The 18,231-nt window shown below is 41.8% G+C and overlaps 2 protein-coding genes across 2 annotated transcripts in view; one reads left to right on the plus strand and one right to left on the minus strand.

Moving 5' to 3' along the window:
• Positions 1-18,231, minus strand: part of pi4kab (phosphatidylinositol 4-kinase, catalytic, alpha b) — a 36,027-nt gene that overhangs the window by 11,908 nt on the left and 5,888 nt on the right. The window contains exons 2-29 of the mRNA XM_037680040.1: positions 17,562-17,655; positions 17,209-17,297; positions 17,042-17,114; positions 16,714-16,976; positions 16,530-16,596; positions 15,068-15,216; positions 14,901-14,966; positions 14,719-14,815; positions 14,422-14,613; positions 14,181-14,281; positions 13,888-14,017; positions 13,095-13,224; positions 12,914-13,009; positions 12,624-12,807; positions 12,195-12,298; positions 9,499-9,667; positions 9,368-9,418; positions 4,136-4,244; positions 3,220-3,356; positions 3,001-3,134; positions 2,802-2,884; positions 2,639-2,709; positions 2,423-2,547; positions 1,930-2,011; positions 1,702-1,785; positions 1,370-1,459; positions 1,067-1,186; positions 36-128 (exon numbers count right to left, since the gene is read on the minus strand). Of these exons, the coding sequence (XP_037535968.1) occupies positions 36-128; positions 1,067-1,186; positions 1,370-1,459; positions 1,702-1,785; positions 1,930-2,011; positions 2,423-2,547; positions 2,639-2,709; positions 2,802-2,884; positions 3,001-3,134; positions 3,220-3,356; positions 4,136-4,244; positions 9,368-9,418; positions 9,499-9,667; positions 12,195-12,298; positions 12,624-12,807; positions 12,914-13,009; positions 13,095-13,224; positions 13,888-14,017; positions 14,181-14,281; positions 14,422-14,613; positions 14,719-14,815; positions 14,901-14,966; positions 15,068-15,216; positions 16,530-16,596; positions 16,714-16,976; positions 17,042-17,114; positions 17,209-17,297; positions 17,562-17,655 (3,183 nt within the window). The remainder of the gene's footprint in view (positions 1-35; positions 129-1,066; positions 1,187-1,369; positions 1,460-1,701; positions 1,786-1,929; positions 2,012-2,422; positions 2,548-2,638; positions 2,710-2,801; positions 2,885-3,000; positions 3,135-3,219; positions 3,357-4,135; positions 4,245-9,367; positions 9,419-9,498; positions 9,668-12,194; positions 12,299-12,623; positions 12,808-12,913; positions 13,010-13,094; positions 13,225-13,887; positions 14,018-14,180; positions 14,282-14,421; positions 14,614-14,718; positions 14,816-14,900; positions 14,967-15,067; positions 15,217-16,529; positions 16,597-16,713; positions 16,977-17,041; positions 17,115-17,208; positions 17,298-17,561; positions 17,656-18,231) is intronic.
• On the plus strand, positions 4,526-8,624 carry serpind1 (serpin peptidase inhibitor, clade D (heparin cofactor), member 1). Its single transcript, XM_037680953.1, has 7 exons — positions 4,526-4,599; positions 4,700-4,951; positions 5,603-6,246; positions 6,321-6,469; positions 6,588-6,712; positions 7,844-7,988; positions 8,078-8,624. Exons 2-7 carry the CDS (start codon positions 4,701-4,703, stop codon positions 8,267-8,269), a joined length of 1,506 nt encoding a protein of 501 aa, XP_037536881.1. The 5' UTR covers positions 4,526-4,599; position 4,700; the 3' UTR covers positions 8,270-8,624.

Consider the following 18,231-nt stretch of genomic DNA (forward strand, 5'->3'; position numbering starts at 1 on the left):
ACATGAATTAATAAATAATTATAATAAAACTGTACCTCTCCTGTGTAACGGTTTCGTAAGTTGAGTGAAGCCATGAAGTTGGAGTAGTCCTTCTTCACACATGCCGGTCTCTCTGTCAGCAGAGTGGTCTAAACAGAAAATACAGTAAAGGTAACATCTGGGGCCCAACAGTCAAAAAGGAAGTAAGTAGGATAGCTGCACAGTAACACATCTGGATATACTGAAGTATAATGCCTGAGTCCTGTCTGTCAGTATTTAAAGTAGAGACCAACCTGAGGAAAAGCAGCCTATGGATGGCCGCAGGATGGAGCGCAGCATCAGCATAGAGTTAGCCAAATGGAAAATCAGCCAATCAACCCACCCGTCCATTGCAGGTAAGTTACCAGGTAACCAGCAAATCCGTAAACCAGCCAAGCAACCAAGTAGGTAGTTTGGTGCCGTTAAATAAAGACAAAATACAACAAATGAAGCAAATAAAGACACAGATATAGCAGAATGCAAGCCCAAGAACATACAAGAAATGCACAGCAAGCAAAATAACTTCACACAGACTTAGTAAGCATGCTCACACAAGACGTACAGTACTCTAAACAACCAGTTGTTTACAGAGTTACTGTGCAGATTTCATACAGAATTTAATACGCATAAACCAAAAACACTTCTGATCAGTACTAACAAAGCTCCAAAGCAGCTATGATAACAACACATTTGCTGTTAATGTTGGACAAGTGTTAATGAGCTATGCTACTCAACAAACGGAGGCCGATGATGGTTCAATTTTAGCTGTAAAGTGTGCGGCACACTTTAAAAATGCTTCAGTGTTTTTACGTTTCAAGACACTTTATCAAAGTGTGATTGTCTTTAAAAGTAATAATAACAGAAGAGAACAAAACTGCTAAAGCAGCCGACTGTCCTTTATTCTACCTTCTTTAAATATGCCTAAATATGATGGATATAATTTAAAAACTTCAACGTCCAATTAATTAGGTAGAGCATTTTATTTAAACTTAATCTCTGGTAATTCTGAGTGAAAATGTGTGTATATTATTGTGCATGTGTGACTCACGCCCAGTGTAGTGCTCTGTCTGTTGTAGCCAGCGAAGTGCAGGATGCTCTCTGTGGCCATGGCGAGGCCCGTGTGCTGCGACAGCCCCGACACCCAGATCTGATGCTTGTTTAGGTACTCCTGCAACCAAATAACAACTATGAAATACATAAAACGATAACAAAAACAATTTGAACGTTTGCTGTCAAACAAATGTTGCAGCAACTTTCAGTAAACAAGCATACAATTGCATTAGACGTCATTACAAATGTAATGTAAATATACTAAGTTTATTATAATATTAAGCTAAAACAAGGACCAGACCTGTAGGTGGGACTTTGTCACAGAAGGGGCCCATTTCATTGCTTCTTTTAATATCTCGCCGCAGCGAGCTGCAAAGTCCTTCACTATGCTCTGAAATAGAACAGATATTTTACAATTCCTTATTAAAAGCAGAAAAAAAATCTAATATTTTCACTAAATATATAAAAAAGGTGGCATTTCTTGCTTATTTCAGTAACATTTAGCATGGTTTAAAAACACTAAATCTGGATTCTGAGCAGTAAAATAAAGGCTGGCAAACTGAGGCCCAGTGGCTTTAAAAGTGATCCCATGCTGCCCTCTTGTGGTCACAAGTGTTAACAACAGGAACTCACCTCTCGAGCTTCATACGTGTCAGGAGCAGTGATTCTGTAAGGGGTGTCCGGAATGTCGTAGTACGGCTGATCTTTGTGAATGTCCTAAATAAACGAAAATTTATCTTTTTAAACACTTCTCAGAGATTTCAATGGAAACTGTTATTATTTAAACCAAAAATTATTCATCCTCCTAAAGTCATTTTAATCTGACAATGTGTTCATTGTTTGATTTTTATTGATACTTACAGCGCTTAGAGACAGTGTGAGTGTCTGCAAAATGTCTAGCATGGTCTTCAACACTCGACCGCTCCACAGAAGATGAGGGAATCTGTGGGAAATACAAAACTTTATACAAACCCAGAAAAAAAATCACTGTAGTGCCACTTTGATTTATATGTGCCGCTGATTATCCATGCTGCTGATCTTATGCTGCTGATTATTTCATGCTGCTGTATTCAATCGTACTCATCTACTCACACAGACTCGTTCGTGCTGCTGTTCGCCGTATTGTTTCTTTTTATTGTATTCTTAGTTTAGCGTATTTCTTAGTTTACACCTTAGATCCTTATTACTGTTTCTTTTACAGTTATATTCTTCCTGTTGTTGGATGCAACTGGGATCCTGTGTACACCATTTCGTTCCACCTCGTGTACCGCATGCGACACGAATGACAATAAAGAACCTTGAATCCTTGAAACAAACTGCAAGCAGAAAAGATAATCGTCTGCCTGCTACTCACGTTTCGGCCAGACCCGAGAGGTATTTGTCGGCCACTCTGCGGATCCTCTTGTGAGTGTGGTTAAAGTTGACCAACAAAAACTGAGCGTGGCGCTCCAGTTCCTCTTCATGTTCTTTAGTTTTGGGCTAGAAACAGACAAATACACTAAATTTCATCATCAGGTCCTGAAGAGGTAAGTTTTTGCTCAATCAAATTTCTTGCAATGATGTTACCTACTTTTTCTGCCATCATCTGGAGGAAGACATCAAAAACCTTATCACCAACACAAATAATGCATTGCAGCATACCTGCAAGGATTATAACGTAGGTCCAGAGAGTTAATTACAAACATTGAGGATTACATTAGCCAAAGTAGTTGAGGTACTCTACCTGAGCTCACCTGATTTGTCTTTTTGGATTGCTTTGTCTTCATAGTACCGAAACATGACTTGAAACCTATCAGGATCATTGGATCGCAGCATCCTACCAGAATACAAGAGAAAGGAGATTTTAAAAAGCTGCACGATCTGATTTTAACATATCAGGGAATCCGGTGAGACAAAATAAAGGAAATGCCAGCTGGTGGCATTCGAGCTGACCTCATGTATTCTAATCGGTAAACCGACAGCAGGTATGTGGACATGGCAAAGTCGAGCTTATTAATGAGGGCAGATCCTTCAGGAGGAGGGTCGAGGAGGTTACTGATGGTTAACCGCAGTTCACTCAGCTCAGCCTAGAGGACAAAAACACACAATCTAACAACCTGGTGCCACTATTCCAGTCTTAAGTGACAACAAGTCAAGATATGCAAACTGTACCGGCGTCACAGTGTCGTTTTTCAGAGCAGAGTTGTACTGCAGTTCAGAGCGAAGAGGTTCTCCACTGGGGAAGGTGAGGAGGGGAGACTTGGTGGCAATCTCACACACACCTTCATACCACTCCTCTGGCCAAAGCCCTGACAGGACAAAGTATACAAGAAACAGACAAGTTAGCGCACAAATGCCTGTAATCTACATGGGTTATATCAACATATATAGTGAAGATACCATTAATTTACTTTTATTTTACATAAAATGCATGTTTTTTTTACCTTTTCATGGTTTAATCAATAACTTTTTGAGCAGTTTGGAATCAAAGTCCACTAAAACAAACTCAGAACATTAATCTGTCAGCTCCAACTCATCTTATATAAAGATGGAGGCAGTCTGGAAGGGCAGCTGCTGCAGTCATTATTACCATCAAGCTGCTGATGGGACCTGCTAATGCTGCTAACAAGATCCTCCATCTGCCTGCACGGATCGAACTCTACGGACCCGTTTGGTTCCACAGGGAAATCTTGGATGTTCTCCGTCTGCCGGACCCGGATCTGGAGGGCAGTCTGGGAGGGCACCTGCTGCGGTCCTTGTTATCATCATGCTGCTGATGGGACCAGCTAACAAGGCCTGCTAACACTGCTAACAAGACCATGTTGCTAAGATAACCTCACTGTCATCAGAACCACTCTGCCAATAGGACCATGCTGCTGCAGATTTATTTCTTTTTCACTTTTGGTGCCTTGGTTCTGTATTTTTGTTGCATGCTTTGGTATTTCTTGTTGTTGCTGTTTTTTTTGGCAAGTCACGACGGTTCTTGTTGTCCTGACAAATGAACCAAACTTGAACCTAAAGGCAGAACAGAGGTGCTGAACATTTTACAAATATGAGAAACATCAAAATGAGCTCGTTTCCGTCTCACCTGATCCTTCCACAGCAAAACCCATGACCACAGAGTACAACCAGAAGTCCCTGAACAGCTTCTGGAGCCGAGGCTTGGCCTCTTTGATTGGTGGAAGACGCCTGGTCAGCTGCAAGTTTAAGAAATAGATTTAAAAAATTACAGTTACACAAAACACAACACTCAAACGGGCCATCAATGAATGACCAAACTGTAGCTTCTTTCAATATAAATAGCTCAAATCTTTCTAAACCACATTAATACAAAACACATGAAGATACAAGACAAACTGGTTAGTAAATGAAATCTAGTATTATTTAGAGATGAGCTGAGCTGTGAAGAGTTAAGGGTTGTAGTCAGTCAGCGGACTTTTTGGACTGTTTGATTTGGTCTATTTGTTTTAAGAGAAGCACACTTCAAAGTTCAGTTTTCTAGTTCTAGTCCCACGAACAGAAGCTACACACTTCCCACAAGGAAAAGCAAAGGTAAGACATTCAACAGACCTCCAGACACTTTTTACCTTTAATGTAATTATCGATGTATAATATAAAATGGTTAAAGTATTTGTTCTGCTTCGGTCTTCAGGATGTGGGTCATAACGGTCATTTCTGTGGCCTGGTTGTTGGTCAGTCCCTCCCTGGCTGGCATCAAAGACCTCAGCAACTTCAGTGACCCCAAACTAAAGCCCAGAGACTTAGAACCAGGTGATGTGGAGGCCATTCCCTTGGAGTTCCACAAAGAGAACACCGTCACCAATGACCTTGTGTTTGAAGGCTTTGAGGATGAAGATTACATTGATTTTGATAAGATCCTGGCTGCAGGCAGCGACGATTACACGTAAGTTTTAATGGTTTTGATCGTGTTGAGAAAAAACTTAAAATCAGGGAGCATAAGAGAGACTGATTTTTAAATTTACCCATATTAAGAAATGTATTTAAAATTACTCAATCTTCTTCTTCTTTCGGCTTTTCCCTCTTCAGGGCTCACCACAGAGAGTCATCCTCCTCCACCTCACTCTGTCCTCTGCATCCTCTGTCCTCACTCCAACTACCTTCATGTCCTCTCTAACCGCATCCACATATTCTTTGGCTTTTTCCTGGCAGCTGCATTTCTAACATCCTTCTACCAATATACCCACTGTCCCTCCTCTGGACATGTCCAAACCATCTCAGTCTGGTCTCTCTAACTTTATCTCCCAGTTGTTCAACCTGTGCTGTACCTCTGATGGTCTCATTCTTATCCATCCTTGTCACTCCTAAGGAGAACCTCAACATCTTCATTTCTGCCTCTTCCAGTTCTTTCTCCTTCTTTTTGTCAGTGCCACTGTCTCCAGTCCAGTCCATAAAACATAGCTGGTCTCACCACTGTCTTGTAAACTTTAAAATTATTCAGTGTGGATATAAAAAAAGACGGAGTAACCAGATGATTAAAAACCAAAGCTTGATTCAGATTTATTGATTAGATGATGAATTATTGAATGGTTTTCAGTGAGGGGGATGCGATTGACGAGATAGCCACACCAGCGCCGGACATTGACATCTTTGCTGAACCCTCCGATCCAAAAATTCGCCGAGCAAGACTCTTGCGGCTCTTCCACAGTCAATCTCGCCTTCAACGCCTCAACATCGTGAACGCCCGCTTTGGTTTTAATCTTTACCGAAGCCTTCGTAACGAAGTAAACCAGACTGACAACATCCTGCTAGCACCTGCTGGAATCTCCATCGCCATGGGGATGATGTCTTTAGGAGCAGGGCCTGAAACTCATGATCAGATCTACAAGGCTTTGGGGTTCGCCGACTTCGTTAACGCCAGCCAACACTACGACAACACGACCGTGCACAAGCTCTTCAGGAAGCTGACCCACAGGCTTTTCAGGAGGAACTTTGGGTACACGCTCCGCTCCGTAAACGACGTCTACGTCAAGAAAAACGTCTCCATCAAAGACACTTTCCGAGCGGAAACAAAAACGTATTATTTTGCTGAGCCGCAGTCGGTCGACTTCAGAGAGCCGGCATTCCTGAACAAGGCCAACCGCCGCATTGAAAAACTGACCAAAGGGCTGATCAGGGAACCACTGAAGAATGTGGATCCAGACATGGTGCTGATGCTACTCAACTACCTGTACTTCAAAGGTGAGTGGAAGTAATCACCGTCAGCTGTGTTTAAGCCTAGTACGAGTCGTTTGGTTGTTTATGTGCATAAACAGGAACATGGGAACAGAAATTTCCCAAAGAAATGACTTACTACAGAAACTTCAGAGTTAATGAAAAGACAAGTGTGCGTGTGCCGATGATGACGAACAAGGGGAACTACCTGGCAGCTGCGGACCATGAACTGGAATGTGATGTCCTGCAGGTAAGTGGCTTTACTCTCATATTAAAGCTGAAGATTCAGGAGTAAAAAAGCAAGAACTTCTGAGTAGCTTGCATGGTACTGACCCATGAGTAGGCCAGCTGAACCCTCTCGTCTTCAGCTCCCGTACACAGGAAGCATCAGTATGCTCATCGCCTTGCCAAGGAAAATCACAGGAATGAGAACCTTGGAGCAGGAGATCTCACCAACCGTTGTCAACAAGTGGCTCAGAAACATGACAAACCGGTCAGTAGCTGCTCCACAACACACAATACAGCTGCTAAAGGGAATTTGTAAATCCATTGTAGTTTGTGTATTTACGGCTTTTGTGAACTACAATACGCAGACAGTACTACAATACACTGAGATATACACTCAATATGTCGACATACCTTAATCTAGAACAATGAATCATCACTCCGAATGGGTAAAGTCAACTTTTCAACTGACGCTTTACCAGCGTCTACACCTATGGCCCTTTTCCATTAGTAACGGTACGACTCGGCACGGTTACAAGGCTTTTCCAGTAGCAACGGTTCGTGGAACTGGTCCCTTTTTCAGTACCCATTTCTCTGGGGTTCCAACCGGGCCGAACTGGCCCTAAAACGTGACGTCAGAACACTGTCGGTCACTGATTAGTCAGGGGGTGGAGTCACTGGTTGTTTGAGAAACTTTCACAACAACCCGATCCGCCATTTGCAATAACTCGAACTAGAGGAGCGACTGGACCTATTTTTAAGATTTTAAAAACAATAATGACAACACCGTGGTCTAATGCGGAGGTGCATGCGTTTTGTTGTCCTTGGTGGCCGACGACAAAATTCAGAGCGAGCTAGATGGAGCTCCGCCGGTTCCCCCGGTCCTTTCCACCAGAGCCTCGGCGCGCCCTCAGGCCAGGAAGGGAGTCATCTCTCCAGCTCAGAGCTCTGTCGGTCACTGTGGAGGATCCTCCATGCTGCCGACCCGCTGGAGCATGCAAGACCGGGGCCCACCCGAGCCCCGGTCTTACATGCTCCCACAGGCTCTGAGCTCCGCTGGTCACCGCAGACGATCATACAAGCTGCCGACACGCGAGGCCAGGGCCCGGACCCCTGCAGGCTCAGAGCTGAACCCGCCCACTAGAAACCTTAATGATAGTATAATGGAAACACAACTCAAACCATGCCGAGTCGAACCGTGCTGTACCGGTACTAATGGTACTAATGGAGCTAATGGAAAAGAGGCATTAGAATATTTCCTGTATCAATTAGGAAACTGGTACCAATAAGGGTCACTGACTTTCTGAAACATCATGTTTAATAATAAAAGGGAGGAACAATATTTTAGATTAGGTTGTGATTTAAACGGTTTTGTGACGACACTATTCTTTGATCCCAGGACTCGCGAGGTCTCGTTACCTCGGTTCAAACTGGAGCGAAACTACGACCTGATTGAAAATTTGAAGAAAATGGGCCTCACTGACATCTTCAAGCAGAGTGGAGATTTCAGTAGAATGACTTCAGAAAAGGTCACCATGAACTGGGTGAGTAAGGTGAACTCATTGATGAAAAACAAAACACTGCACGCTCCTCTTGGTGCACAGTTCTGATCCACTCCCATCTTGCTGCCCAGCTGAAGCACCAGGGAACCATCACCGTGAACGAAGAGGGAACAGAAGCTGCTGCTCTGACCCAAGTGGGCTTCATGCCCCTCTCCTCTCAGATCCGCTTCGTTGTGGATCATCCGTTCCTCTTCCTCATCTACGAACACCGCACCGACTGCCTCGTCTTCATAGGCCGGGTCGTGAATCCCTCACAGAACTGAACTATTCCTGGCACACTTCACATCTGGTAATCAAGTCCTGCAGTGATTTACAGACACCTTACTGACTCAACGTTCTATAAAGCTTTGGGTGTTTAAGTGAATTTAAACTTTTAAAGAACATTTAAACCGTGTTCTGTTGCTTAAAGCGTTGAGTTCGTCTGTCTGACTCACTGATTGTTTGTTGTCTGTTAATGTTTCACTAGAGGAAAAGTGTGCAAAACATAACATGATGTAACAGCTGCTGCTCTACTGCTGTAGTGTGATGATGTCAAAGAAAATGGATGAATAATAATGTAATGCGATAATAAAACAATATACAACAGAAAAATTTAGATGAAGTAAAATGACATTTGCTATAATACATTGTTTTCTTCAACAATGTAATTCATAAAAAATGTTTTACATCTTACTTGGTAATTGTTAATTTTGTCAACGTGACAAACAGCTAAAAACTATATTATGCAAAACAAACACATTCTACGAGAACGAAAATGTGTGAAAAAATGAAATTCTGCAGAGAACGGGTAACAGATGTCTGTGCAGCAGCTGACTGAATAAATATTTGGTAATATGGTTACCGTATTTTCCGGCGTATAAATCGCAGTTTGTTTTTTTGCATAGATTTGTCAGCCCTGACACTTATACGTCGAAGCGACTTATATAATTTATTTTTTTCCACATTCATAACACAATTTTTGACAGATGATTTAAATTACTAAGAAATGCAACAGCGAGTCCTCCTGTGCACGCTCGCTTCACTCAGCTGGTGCAGGCGGAGGAACGCTGGAGAGCTAGCAGCTCCAGCCGCGACAGATGAATGAATCGATGGATGGTGCTGCGCCACCCAGGTGAAATGGAAGCCATTTTGACCAGTAAATAAACGCATAATAAACGCGAAGCGGTGACACATAACAAGTGTGACTTATATGTTTTTTTTCCTCTTCATGATGCTTTTTTTAACTGATGCAACTTATACGCCGGAAAATACGGTAAAACTAACATTAAGTTAATCTCAGTGCTTGTGTAGACCAGTTTGTGTTGGTATTGTTACACAAACTCCTGAAGGAAACCAACGTCAAATGTCCCTAAAGAGCTCACCACAGCAATCACTGGAATAAGAACTCCAAGGTTTCCAGCACTACTTGATGCCTGGGGAGAAATGAGGAATAAAAGTTTAAAAACATGGCTGGTGTGAATTTCCTGTTGCGTTGGCGCAGCGACGCACGTACCTTCAGTGCCGGCCCCTTGTCAGAGGCCCTCTCACTTGCTCTTTTCCCTTCCAGGCCCAGTTGGACAAACAGCTCTAAAAGGTTCACCAGCAGTTCGTCCACCAGCTGCTCCCCCTGCAGGTTGGCTGCGATGTTGGCCAGAGCGTTGATCACAGCCAGAGAGCAGTGCCTTGAAAAAAAACGGCACATAAACATACACGCGACATGAGGCTGAATAATATTTTGGTTTAACTGAACTCAGCGATGTAATGATTTCAGTAGGTTTGAGCAGGACTACTAGTTTTTAATGTTTTATCTAGTGAAGGTGTCCAAAGTGAAGCCCGAGGGCCATTTGTGGCCCTTGGAGTGACTTTGTGTGACCCACGACTGCAATTTTCAGGTGTGTCTCAAAGAATTAGAATATTGTGAAAAAGTTTAAATTTTTTTTGTCAGCCATTTCAGAAAGTGAAACTCAGATATTACATAGATTCATTACCCATAGAGTGAAACATTTCAAGACTTTACTTCTTGTAATTTTGAAGATTATGACTTACAGATAGTGAAAAAACAAAATTCAGTGTCTCAGAAAATTAGTGTATTCCACAGCCAGCTGTTGGTGCCTTTGTCAGTGTGAGCAGGAGTCAAGTCCTGCTGGAAAATAAAATCAGCGTCTCCATAAAGCTCGTCAGCAGAAGGAAGCATGACGAGCTCTAAAATGTCCTGGTAGATGCTGGGTTAACTGGACTTCATGAAACACAGTGGACCAACACCAGCAAAGGACATGGCCCCAAACCATCACTGACTGGAAACTTCTCTCTGGACTTCAGACAACGTGGCCTCTCCACTCTGGGACCTTGACTTCCAAATGACATGCAGATTTAATTTAATCTGAAAAGAGGACATTGGACCACTGAGCAACAGTCCAGTTCTTTGTCTCCTCAGCAGGTAAGACACTTCTGATGTTACCTCTGGTTCAGGAGTGACTGGACTTGAAGAATGAGACATTTTGTAGTTCATGTCTAGGAGTTAATCATCTGATCAGTCTATCTGTCTGTCTAACTGTCTGTCTGTCTGTGCACAACACGTTACGGCCTGAGTGACCCCAAGGTCTCGGCTTGCTTCTAGTTTTTAAGGAACAGTTACCCATATTATGCTTTTGTTTTTGAGAACGGGCTAAAATGAACTTACCAAGCACAAGCAAACAAAAACAAATGACCCAACAAATCAACTAAATGAACAATGTAGAACTCCTTCTCCAATAAATTAGTAAACTTTTATCCTTTCTCCAAAATATTGTTCATGTAGTTTTAAAAAATAAATGTGAATGTTTTTTTATTGTGTGAATGTTTATGAAGCATTCACACTGTTGTGATCCATTTTTCTTCCGTATGTTTTTCAGCATCTTTCTCGTTCCACAATTTTGGTGCTTTTACAACAACTATCAAAACATTCAGCTCATTCAGGAGAAGGGTGCTACGACTTTTGAGATTAGTGCAACTTTAGCTTTTTGAAATATTTAGCCTTTTCTGCCATTTTTTTTTTCCCTACAAAATGAATTTAGCTCATTTTACATCCTTCATATATTTAGACCTGTTTACAACCTTTCACTGCTCCTTTCACTTTTTGTTCTGGTTCAGCTTCTTTCAGCTTCCTTGTGCACATTTAAATAAAAAAATCCAGCTACTTTCAGCTGTTTTGTGCTCCTTTCAGATTATTTCTGCATGTTTCAACTATTTCTACTATTTCAGCTACTATTTAGCCGTTTCTATGCTAATTTGAGCTTTTTCAGCTAATTCCACATTTTTTTGGGGAGTGGTGGCGCAGAGGTTAGAGAGGTGGGCTTGTGATCCGAAGATCGCCGGTTCACACCCCGGCCCCGACAACAACAAAATTGTGGATGGGGTAGGTGAAACACCCACACTTGCCCCCACCCTCATTCGCCCCACCCTGGGCCCCTTGGCAAGGCCCCCCCCCCCCCACCACCACCATGTGCTCCCTAAAACAGGTCTCTCTTGCAAATGAGTTCTCGTGGCTCAATGAGACTAAAAAAAAAAAAAATTTACACTCATTTAAGCTTTTTTCAGCCTAATTCAGCAAAAATGTGCTCTCTTCACTTCCTTATGGTAATTTAAGCTTCTTTCGGATTTTTAGCTACTATTGAGCTGTTTTTTTCTTTTGCAAATTTATGCTTTTTTCAGATAATTTTCACTTATTATGCTTATTTCTGCTTCTTTCAGCCTAATTGGGCACAATTGTACTCTCCTTCTGGTAATTTAAGCTTCTTTCTACCTTTTCAGCAGTTTTTTTTTTTTTTTTTGGTTGCTAATTTCAGCTTTTTTAGCAAATTTACTAATTTTTGATGCTCATTTCTGCTTATTTAAAAAATTAAGCAAATATGTGTTATTTATGCTTTCTTCTGCTAATTAAGGCTTGGTCTTCCATTTCAGCTGTTTTTCAGCAAGTTCTTCAGAAATAAGCATTCACACTGCATTTTCACAGGAAATGCAATTTCTCTAGTTATCTTAAATGTGAACTTTTGTGGTCCACCACCACAAGTTTTTTAATCCTGACTGTTTTGGCCCACATTTGAAAAGGTTTGGACACCGTCTTTTTTCCCCATCCCATTTATACATCATCTAAATTGCTTCAAAGTCTTAAACATGCATTTTTATCTCTTTATAAAAATGGTGTTAAAGCTCTTAACGGCAGAAATGAACCTGTAACCGTGATCTCTGTAGTCTTTGGCGGCTGAGTAGACCACAGAACTGGCTTTCACGCTGATCTGCTGAAACAGATTCCACACCTCCTGGTAGATGTATTGCTACAAGACAAAAGAAATTAGGGGGTAACACATATTCAGCAAGCTGTACGTCTATTTATAGTCTTTAAATGTAGCTTATCACAGTGATGACTGGCAAGCGGTCAAAGATACCTCATTACATCCCACTGATTTGCCAACTTGAATACTGAGCATAGTGTTTGTGTGCGCTGAGCTGAGCAAGTGAGGAACAGCCACAAAATGTAATAAATGTTACTTTGGGACCATTTCGGTGGCGATAAAGAACTCAGATTTTAAAATCTGAGTTAAGGAAGTCAGTGAAGTATTACGCTCTAGTACAGTGTAATCACTGTGGCTGCGTACTTACATTTCCTGTAATGACCATACAGCCCAGCTGGTCTACAATGAGTACATCCAGCTGTGATGGAGGCTGGCAGAACTTCTGTTGAAGGATTTGTAAAATGTGCTCCATGACTTTAGGAGTGTCTCTCAAAGCGACTGCAATATGACCCAGCGCTCGGATGTTGTGATCTGGAATTAGATGAGCATCCCTGGCAGAAAGACGAGTTATAATTTTAAAACTCTTCATCAGAGTCATCTGAACTTGGACATATTCTGGGCAACTACATTTTATTTCCCACTAGAAATGCTGCTCACTTTTCATTTTCCTGTGAAATGTACAGACGGTTGGAGAGACTGGCTAAAAAAGCCTCGACAATCACTTGGTCCATCGTCAAACCAGCTTTCAAACATCTGACAGAGGAGAGCACAAGGATTCAAATTAAAAAAACACTATATATATATTTTAACATTTGGCTCCAGCTGCTTTAAGAGTGACCTGCAGATGTTGTCGATGGAAATGTCTCTGAGCTGCTCGTACATGGAGGGCTGGTCCTTCTTGTTGGACAGCACGCTGAGAGTCGACTGGGAATGCTCATTTGTCACGTTTATCCGAATTTCTCCTGCGCCTTTAAAAAAAGTGACAGTAGAGCAATACATCCTACTATTTTGCACAGAAAGCAGAGATAGTCTAGTGTATTTCTTAATCTAAAGAGCACATTTTAAATACAGAAAGCAAACAATGTTCCTCCAGTGCAGAGCAAAAAATTAAAAATCTGAAATTAATCTCACCCCCATGTTTGAATCTGTAGCTGCTCAGATCAGTGATTGATGCCTCAGATGTGACCGTATGTCATTAGTCACACCAATCGTGTCTCGTTTACATTCAGATGTGGATATTTGTGCATTCCTTTGCATACTTTTAAATGTTTGAATCCTTTTAAATTTGGGGATTGAGCAGGAAAATGTCATAAAATGTCTATTTTATTGGATTTTTAATTTTTTTTTTTTTTACTTTAAAACTTTTCTAGCAGACGTTAACGGCTCACCTCTTTTCTGACAAAGTATATAAATGTTAATGACTGGATTCAACATAGTGACCACTCTTTTTGGTCAAATTCACAATAACGGAAACATCCAATACAAAACTGTGCTAAACAAAAAGTCCAGATAATATGTTTGCATTGTATATTCTGTATTTTAGAACCAAGAAATTATTTTAATGACAAGTTGGGAGTATCGAGTCTCAGTTCAGAAGTGGATTTGAAGTAATGCTTGTGGACTTCATGTACCTGCGCTGTACTGGTTGTGATACTTGTAGAGTTTGATAAGAACTGGGGAAGGAACCACCAAAAAGTCCCTGAGGGAGGTTGTGGCAGAGTGAGCAACAACTGGAAACCTCTCACACAGACGACCCATACCCTGAGACAGAAAAGAGACCATCCAGAAAAAATATTTAATATTAACTGAATAACAAAAAAAAGACAGCATCTCATTGCATAACCAATGCTTTGTGCAACACGTCACTTTAACTGGACAAATACTGATCCTACTGGTGCATTTTTTATGTTTTTGTGCATCTTACCTGTAAGCAACAAATCAGCAACGGCATGTGAGCAATGACGACTTTACTGGAGGTTTTAGACTGAAGCTTCTCTGACAGTTTTGTGCACAAATTCTCAGCTCCTGACAAAAAAAAAAAAAAAAAAAAAAAAAAAAAACAGCCCAAGAAGCAGAAAAAGTGAGACAAACAAATAAATGCACCCAGCCTCCCAGCAATAACAACGCCTGAACGCAGCACAGCTCGCTCTGATACGGTTGATTACCTTGCTCGTCTTTGACGGCCCACACCATGAGGTCCACGCAGGCGGCGTTGGCTTGACAACGAAGCTTGAGGGGGCTCTGTTCTCCGGCCAGCGTCCCCGTGTCATGCAGCACCCGCTGCAGCTCCGACTGACTGCTGCTAAACTGCTCCAGCACAAAGTCGTGAACTTCTCGCACAAACGCCGGCTGCACATCTGGAAGGGGAGTGCGACACTTTTGACAGTGCATTATTCATGCTTGAAAAAGGAAATTAAAGTTGTTTACTCGAACGCATGATCAAATATAGTTATATGCTTTACCTTTCATGTTGTACAGTGTGTCCCGCAGCATTTTGAACACACACACATAGAGAGGATCACTGAAGGTTTTGTAATAGAGGTTGATTCCAGGATTAGACTTGGTGACAAACAAAAACAGAAAAACAAACATTTCACTCGCAGTTTAAATTTAAATTCTGCACATGAAATGGTCGCGTCTTCACCTCTGTTAGTTCTGTCATGGCGGCGTCCAGAGTTTTCAGAAAGGATTCGGAAACAGAGTTTTTCACCTGTAAATCGACAACACGCACAACAACAAGAAGCGATTGTGTTTACAGGGTGGAAGTGGGCACGAATCAAAGCTTACAGAAAGTGTTGCGAGTCACCGCACCATGCCGAGGAGCTGTCGGAGCAGATCGACGGGCACCTCCACCTCATTTCCACCAGCTCCCATGAAAAGGGGAGACACTGAGAAACTGGAGCTGACGGAGGAGAAATAGTAGTCGGGGTCAACTGCGCTGCTGTCTGGAAGATAAGCACCTGAGGAACCAAAAATGTGCAGTAAGTCAGGTGAAATGTAACCGATGTATTCAAGTTTAATTGGTAACGTTACACAACCAGCTTTATCAACAAATTATACTTTAGTCTGCTAGTATTTAAAACTAAAAAGTTCCTGGAGAAACTTTGACGGGGACTGCCACGTGGCGGCCATTTTAAAATCTTAAAAGATGTGGTGGTAGGAGGATTGTTCAGTGACTTTCTGAGTTTTCTTTAGAGCTCTCCACTCTGGGTCATGTGACCTCACTGTGTCAGAGGCTGTGAAGAGGTCTGTCAAGCTTTTTGAATGGGAAAAATGGCGCCTTTGCTTGCAAATTGTATCACCATGGTAACTCAAAATGCCAATAAAAGTCACGGCACACACATCAGTGTGCCGAGACAGTCGTTTTTTACACGTTGCAGTTCGGGCCGCATTAAAGTTGACGGAAGAACAAGATATAAAGTTTAGAAAGCCTTTGTTAGGTGGATAACAATAGGTGGCTGCCTTACTAGGGTCCCCAATTTGTTAAAAAATTTTGACATTTTTTCTCCGTGTCTGTGGACAAAGGCAGAATGATCAAGATTTTGATACAAACAACAAATAAAGCAGCAAATTTGAAGACCTTAGTCAAGTGATGTAAAGTAAAGCGATCTTAATCAAAAAAGGGCAGATAATAAAACAGCTCTGCTAAAACGTGATGCCTAAGAACTAAATACGGCATCACATGCAGGCCAGATTATCACAATATTTTAATACATTAATGCTGGCAGCATAACTTAGTGGTTAGCACTGTTGCCTCACAGCAAGAAGGTCCTGGGTTCAATCCCCGTTTTGGACCTGGGGTCTTTCTGCGTGGAGTTTGCGAGTGGTTTCTCCGGGTACTCCGGTTTCCTCCCACTGTGCAAAAACCTGCATGTGAGGCTGCCTTCAGGCCTCCTTTGCAAAAGACATCTGCAATCGCAGTGGGATTTGCCTGGTTAAATAAAAGGTTGATAAATAACAAATAACTACAAAAGAGACTTTACTATAATTTTGTATCTACAGGTAATAAAGACAAAAGAGTTGATGCTACAATATGTTCAGTGATATTAAAGGAAGCATAACAAAGAAGTGTTTTCTTTGTTAGTTGGTTATAGACAACGACTACATAACAAAACATGGCACGTGTCAGCTATTCTCTTCTAGGTAACAAACAGTTGCAAGAACAAATTTCTCACAAACTCCTAGTGCTCGTAACGACAAGTCTTGATATGAGGACGGAACGATGGTCTCTGTTTTCTAAATCCCAAGGGAGTGCGTGTTTCCTGACTTTTACCTTCAAAGTAATGTGGACCCGGCGTCGTGGGAGAGCAGGGTGAGTGAACCGCTGGGTCCGTGGAGATCTAAGACACAGAACATTACAGAACAATACTACAATGCGCTCCCGTGTGATTTTTTTTTCAGCGCGTAATAAAACATGAATACGTGAATTCAGCCAAGCCTGTCGCAGCCACACCAACCTGAGCGGAGGAATCCAGGTTGGCCGTGGTGCGTCTGCGCAGCGTGTCGCTCTGGCACACTGTGAGCAGCGGGGACGGCATGATGGAACGAAAGTCATTGAAGGATCTGCGTCGAACGCCCTCGTTCTCCTCTGTGACGCAGCGGACCTGAGGCACGTCCTTCGGGAACAACTTGGACAGCAGGGCTTCTTCTGTGTTGCTGTAGCGGCCGAACGCTCGAGTCATGCCGAGCAGACTGGGGACAATATACCTGCACAGGAAGACTGCGGACAAGAGAGCAGCTGTGAAGATATCTTTACTGAGGTGAGGGCGGAGTGCTTTGTGATACCTTTGTCATGATTATCAGGTGTTTGACAAATCTCTTGTAATGCCTGCATGGTCTCCAGTACGGTATTCAAAATCTGTAGATAAAGCAGTAGAAAGAATAACTTAGTAATTTCCTAAAATTCATCCACAAACTAAATAAACATTGAAACCACCGCTTTCTCAGCTGACCTCTAGTCGGGAGCCTGGATCTCTCTGAGCCACATCTGACAGAAGTGTTACAAGACAGAAGCTGAAGTTCTCCGCAACGGGAAGAAATTCTGTGAAACACAAAAAGGCACAATCAGTTTAAACCAGTTTGTGCAGAATGGAAGAAAAAAAAAAAATACAAAGCAGAAAACATAAATACTGAGAAAAATAACTGTCAGAAACTCTGATCAAAACAACTTCTTGAAAAAACATAATAAATTGTGGCAGGTTATGAGTATTATTTTAATCAGTACGGTTAAAATGTGTACTTAACTGGCTGCTGCCACGAGTAAATAAAGGCTACAAGACCTCCAATATAAGAGGATTTCTCCTACCTTTTCCTTTCTTTCCCAAGCCTTCTTCGATCCACTGAACTCGCGGCAGTCCTCTCAAAAGGCTCAGCAAGTAAGGAACAAGTACGTCTTTGTGCTGCAAGAGCGAAGCACATTATTACACAAGTACACGTTGCAGCATTTTTATGGTCCAACAAGCTCAGAAAACTCAAAACTACGATGCTTAAATCATTTGAACGGTCAAAAACAGATCAGTGACAAAGACATTAGCGCAGGATAAGTAAAGCATCTTTTCACAGAGGACAGAGAACGTTTCCATTCTGTGAGTCAGTTGATGAGTTTAGAGGCTTAACCAAATTTCTAACCACAATCTTAATCAGATTAGAATGAGTTTATTATAGCGATATACAGTAATGGAGTCGCGTGAGCGTCTGGGAGCACAAAGTAGCAGTATGATATTATCATTCAATGACAGTGATGTCACAGTGAGCTGCTTTATGTTTGTTTCCCAACAAATAAATACAACTCAAGTCGTGTCTATCAAAATATAAAAATGGACATATTTTTGTTTCTTCATCATTAAAATTGAAGCTTTTACTTTCGTATTCTTTATACAAACCGGATTCCAAAAAAGTTGGGACACTAAACAAATTGTGAATAAAAACTGAATGCAATGATGTGGAGGTGCCAACATCTAATATTTTATTCAGAA

Source organism: Nematolebias whitei, chromosome 8, assembly GCF_014905685.2.
Source record: "Nematolebias whitei isolate Nwh7 chromosome 8, NemWhi1, whole genome shotgun sequence".
NCBI lineage: Eukaryota > Metazoa > Chordata > Actinopteri > Cyprinodontiformes > Rivulidae > Nematolebias > Nematolebias whitei.

What these genes read in the sequence shown, in the direction of transcription:
- serpind1 (XM_037680953.1), top strand. Translation starts at nt 4,701, where the DNA reads ATGTGGGTCATAACGGTCATTTCTGTGGCCTGGTTGTTGGTCAGTCCC. An exon ending in GCAGGCAGCGACGATTACAC is followed by an intron (nt 4,952 to 5,602) that starts GTAAGTTTTAAT and finishes AATGGTTTTCAG; the next exon opens with TGAGGGGGATGCGATTGACG. An exon ending in TGGAATGTGATGTCCTGCAG is followed by an intron (nt 6,470 to 6,587) that starts GTAAGTGGCTTT and finishes TCTCGTCTTCAG; the next exon opens with CTCCCGTACACAGGAAGCAT.